The sequence below is a fragment of the Zingiber officinale genome, chromosome 5B (genome assembly GCF_018446385.1).
Source record: "Zingiber officinale cultivar Zhangliang chromosome 5B, Zo_v1.1, whole genome shotgun sequence".
Taxonomy (NCBI): Eukaryota; Viridiplantae; Streptophyta; class Magnoliopsida; order Zingiberales; family Zingiberaceae; genus Zingiber; species Zingiber officinale.
In genome coordinates this window covers 67,026,441-67,031,843 of record NC_055995.1, presented here as the reverse complement: position 1 = coordinate 67,031,843, position 5,403 = coordinate 67,026,441, and the positions used below count along the sequence as shown (strand labels likewise).

Genomic DNA, 5,403 nt, shown 5'->3' with positions numbered 1-5,403 from the left:
TAGCCTACATAGGATTTCGCTCACGGTCCTGCACAAATTTTTTAGACAGCACTACGTGGTGCTGTTTTGAAACCATGCATGTAGAATTGTAAGAGAGATTGCATGCAGAATTATAGATGAGAGAGGGACATGTCAGCTCGCAATGTCTGCTATCGCCTACGATCACTTATATAAGAGTAATATATATATATATATATATATATATATATATATATATATATATATATATATATATATATACCTTGTACATTTATGGGTGACTGAGTGCAAATATGAATGGCTATAAGTCTTGAGAGTTATCTTGATCCTTATAAGTGAATGATTGGTTACACTCCTACTCATGAGTGTAGATAAGAGTGTGTAGATAAAATTCCTATATATATCTATATATATACCCACTGCGCCTGCCTCGCCCTCCGACCACCTGCCCGACTGCCTTCCACCCACCCACCACGCCTGGCTTGCTGCCTGATTCCGGCCGGATAGCAGCCACAATCCCGACTACAATTTGGTCGAAATCTAGCTGCGAATGTAGCCGCTAGCTTGGTAACCAGATCGTGGTTAGATTTCGGCTGCAAACCGGTCGTGAATCAATCGGGGTCTGGCAACAGTCAGATTCTGGCCACGATCCTGTCGAATTGAAGCCAAAATCTAGCCGCAATTTGCGGCGATCTAGCTGCCACACTAGTGGCCACAATTGCGGCTAAATTTTGATAGAATTGTGGTAAGGATTCTGGGCGTAATCCGGTAGGAATCCGATAGTGAGGCAGGCGTGGTGGGCAGGCAGATAGAATCCAGTTGCAATCGTGCCAGATCATAGTCGGAATTTAGTCGCAATTCCCTATTGGTTCGTTCCTAGGATATAGTTTAAATCAGGACAGGTGGTCAGAGATCGCCGACGGTGAACGGGCGATCGACGGCCTGGCGGGTGGTCGATGGGCGAGGCAAGCACAAAGAGATATAGAAATAAACCATAGAAAAAGTTATATTTATTTTTTTAAAAAAAAATAACATAGACCCACCAGAGGGCAGTCCGTAACAATCCGCAATACCCGAATCCGAAAATAAATTCTCCATAAATGACAATTAAAAGCACATAAAATCCGAATCCAAAAATAAATTGAAATCACTATAAGAATACAACCGGCACCGCTCGCTTCCACGTCCCTCGACCCGATATCATACCAAAAATAGGAAAGACGACAGAGAAGCTAATGGCGTCGCACAACAGCAACCTCCCCAACCGCCGCCACCGCCACCGCCACTGCCACCTTTTACCTCTCTTGCTGCTTCTCGTTATAGGCCCATTGGCCGCAGAGACGGTGGAGGCTTCCGAAGGAGAGACGGAGATCGACATCATCCTCACCTTCAAAGCTGCAATCTCTGAGCCCTCCACCGTCCTCTCCGCCTGGAACTCCTCCACCGCCGCCGGCTCCTATTGCTCCTGGCCTGGCCTCTCCTGCGACCCCTCTACTGGCTTAGTTGTTTCGCTCAACCTAACTGGCTTCAACCTCTCCGGCATTCTCCACCCAGCCGTCGGCAGCCTCCGCCATCTCCTTAACCTCTCACTCGCCTCCAACTCCCTCTTCGGCCCCATTCCCACAGAGCTCTCCCGCCTTTCCAACCTCCGCCACCTCAACCTCTCTAACAATCTCTTCAATGGCTCCTTCCCCTCCGCCCTTACCGACCTCAAGAACCTACGAGTCCTCGACCTCTACAACAACAACCTCGCCGGCCCCCTCCCCGTCGAGGTTGTTAACCTGCCCAATCTCCGTCACCTCCACCTCGGAGGCAACTTTTTCTCCGGCGTCATACCCCCGGTGTTTGGGCGGTGGGAGTTCATCGAGTATCTCGCTGTCTCCGGCAATGAGCTCACTGGACCAATTCCTCCAACGCTGGGAAATCTCACCCGCCTCCGCGAGCTCTATTTCGGATATTACAACAGCTTCGTGGGCGGAATACCTCCGGAGTTCGGAGGTCTCCCAGATCTCGTTCGCCTCGACATGGCTAACTGCGGCCTCACTGGCGAGATCCCGCCGGAGATTGGCAACCTGCAGAACCTCGACACGCTCTTCCTCCAGCTGAACGGCCTCTCCGGGAACCTACCACCAGAGATTGGCCGCCTACGCAGCCTCAAGTCCCTGGACCTCTCCAACAATGCCTTTACTGGAGAGATTCCTGATTCCTTTGCCGACCTCCAGAATCTGACACTACTTAATCTGTTCCGCAACAAGCTACACGGCTCGATCCCAGAGTTCGTCGGGGAGCTTCCTGCGTTAGAGGTGCTCCAGCTCTGGGAGAACAACTTTACGGGAGGCATACCACGGAGGCTCGGCCTGAGCGGCCGGCTTCAGATCCTCGACCTATCTTCGAACAAGCTCACCGGTACTCTGCCGCCGGACCTCTGTTTCGGAAATAGGCTGCAAACACTCATTGCTCTCGGAAACTTCCTATTTGGTTCTATTCCGGCCAGCCTTGGCCGCTGTGTGTCACTTAGCAGAATCAGGTTGGGTGACAATTACCTCAATGCATCAATTCCCGATGGGATCTTGAGCTTGCCCAAGCTCTCCCAGCTGGAGCTCCAGAATAACCTCCTCACCGGCGGGTTTCCAGACACAGGCCACTCCGCCATCTCGCCCGACCTCGGCGAAATCAGCCTTTCCAATAACAAACTCTCAGGGCCTCTCCCACCCTCTATTGGAAACTTCTCTGGCCTCCAAAAGCTCCTCTTGAACCAGAACAAGTTCTCCGACCCAATTCCGCAAGAGATTGGCAGGTTACAGCAGCTCTCCAAAGTGGATCTCAGCGGGAATAGGTTCTCCGGAGAAATAGAGTCGGAGATTACTCTGTGCAAGCTTCTAACTTTTGTGGACCTCAGCCGGAACGAGCTCTCCGGCGAGATTCCGCCGCAGATATCGGCGATGAAGATCTTGAACTATCTGAACTTGTCGAGGAACCGTCTGGAAGGCAACATCCCGCTGTCCATTGCCACGATGCAGAGCCTTACCGCTATCGATTTCTCCTACAACAACCTATCCGGCCTCGTTCCTGGCAATGGCCAGTTCAGTTACTTCAACTCGAGCTCGTTCTACGGCAACCCAGAGCTCTGTGGGCCATACCTCGGTCCTTGCATCTCCACGAGCGTCAATACTGGCGCCACTCGTTCACAGGGGCCTCTGGCGGCCTCCTCTAAGCTTCTGATGGTCATCGGTCTCCTCCTCTGTTCCATCGCCTTCGCCGTAGGAGCCATTGCCAAGGCGTGCTCTCTGAAGAAGGCCGCCAAAGGCCGAGACTGGAAGCTCACCGCCTTCCAGCGTCTCGGTTTCACCTGCGACGACGTCTTGAATTGCCTCAAGGAGGAGAACATAATCGGAAAAGGCGGCGCCGGCGTCGTGTACAAGTGCGTCATGCCCAACGGCGACTGCGTCGCCGTGAAGCGTCTTCCGGCTAGTAGCCGAGGTGGTTCGCCGCACGACCATGGATTCTCCGCGGAAATACAAACTCTGGGCCAAATTCGACACCGACACATAGTGCGCCTGCTGGGCTTCTGCTCCAACCGCGAGACCAATCTGTTGGTGTACGAGTACATGCTGAATGGGAGCCTCGGCGAGGTTCTTCACGGCAAGAAGGGAGGCCATTTGCTGTGGGACACCCGGTACAGAATTGCCGTGGAGGCGGCGAAGGGCCTCTGCTATCTTCACCATGACTGCACGCCGCTGATCTTGCACCGGGACGTCAAGTCTAACAACATCCTCCTAGATTCTAACTTGGAAGCCCACGTGGCCGATTTCGGACTCGCCAAATTCTTGCAGGATTCAGGCACTTCGGAGTGCATGTCGTCTATCGCCGGCTCCTACGGTTACATTGCTCCAGGTACAGTATATTTATACATATCCATGTTCTTACCGTTATCTTCAATTTTGGTTGCTTGCTCCAGATTTTTATATATATATTAATCATCATCGTTGTTCGTTCCAACTGTTAAAGATATCACTACTTGAGTAACTGCGATCGATACTCCATGCTCCATCATTTAACTCTTCCCTGCTTCACTTTGGCGTGCAGAGTACGCTTACACGCTGAAGGTGGACGAGAAAAGCGACGTGTACAGCTTCGGCGTGGTGCTCCTGGAGCTGGTGACCGGGCGGAAGCCGGTGGGAGAGTTCGGTGAAGGCGTCGACATCGTGCAGTGGGTTCGCAGAATGACGACAGACTACTGCGGCGACAAGGAATTAGCGGTGGTCAAGATTTTGGACCCCCGGCTTAAGGGCGTCCCCGTGGAGGAGGCCATGCACGTCTTCTACGTCGCCATGCTCTGCGTGGAGGAGCACAGCGTGCAGCGGCCGACGATGAGGGAGGTCGTCCAGATACTTGCGGACCTGTCCAAGGCAACCACGACGGGTCCGATAGATCACAAAGACGGCGATCAGTCCGTCAAGGAAGCGCAGCAAGCAGAGCATGATAACTCGCCGCCGCCTGATCTCCTCAGCATTTAATTCCAAGTTAATGCAGGCCGGACACCGGCAGAGTTTTGATCCATGATCTGTGTATAGCCCTGGTTCTCCAGGCTCTGTAAGCATGTCCTGCTGTTGCTTGTCCACGGAAATCTGTAGAGGTTTTAAGATTTCAACAGAGGTGCAGTCTTTGGAAAGATCTTCCTTTTCTCCATCACCAACTGCAAGTCATTTTTCTTTCTCCTCCCCCCTTGTTTGTTTCTCTGCTCCACCCATAGTTACCCAATCAATCCAGGAGTGACTGGAATCACTTTCTACGGTGGAGTCGGAGCCCAATCGGTAGGATCAGATTCAGATAGGTATCAACTATTCAACACATCTCCCTTTTTGCCGCTCAGACCCTAAGGGCCCGATCCTTACCCATCCATTCCAAATATATCTGCATAGTAATCCCGATCCTACTAAGCTCCACAACTAACAATAAGTTTTTCATTTTTTTCCACCACCTCTTCCTCAAATCTTACAATTTGGACAAAAAAAAAGAAGGTTATATGGAAAAGTTTTTTCTTCATAAATTGAATCTTAATAGATAGATATCCTTTAAAGGCTATTGGAGTCTATATAACCAAAATGACTACATTTTTTCTCCTTAAAATTTAAATATGAACAGATGGATGTATTCTAGAATGCTATTGGAATATAATCCTGTCCGGAGTTTGAGTCAGACGAAGGCTGGATGAAGTGTTGCTAGCGTTGACGAGGAGGAGACTATAATGCCGCGGTCACACAAGCTTCCCAGAATAAACCCCCACGTGGCCCTGAAGAAATACGGAGTCTGCGTCGACGGTACCAGATCCCTGTATACACTCAGACAAGCACATGGAACGTTAGAAACCAAGAACCAGGGAAAAATTCTCCGGAGCAGGTCCTCCGACGCTCAAGTCAAGTA

At 51.0% G+C, this 5,403-nt stretch overlaps 1 protein-coding gene across 1 annotated transcript; it reads left to right on the top strand.

Annotated features, from left to right (window-relative positions):
- The first annotated feature begins 1,167 nt into the window (after window positions 1-1,167).
- LOC121984473 (leucine-rich repeat receptor-like serine/threonine-protein kinase BAM1) lies at window positions 1,168-4,651 on the top strand. Its single transcript, XM_042537409.1, has 2 exons — window positions 1,168-3,873; window positions 4,066-4,651. Exons 1-2 carry the CDS (start codon window positions 1,215-1,217, stop codon window positions 4,494-4,496), a joined length of 3,090 nt encoding a protein of 1,029 aa, XP_042393343.1. The 5' UTR covers window positions 1,168-1,214; the 3' UTR covers window positions 4,497-4,651.
- The last annotated feature ends 752 nt before the right edge of the window (window positions 4,652-5,403 follow it).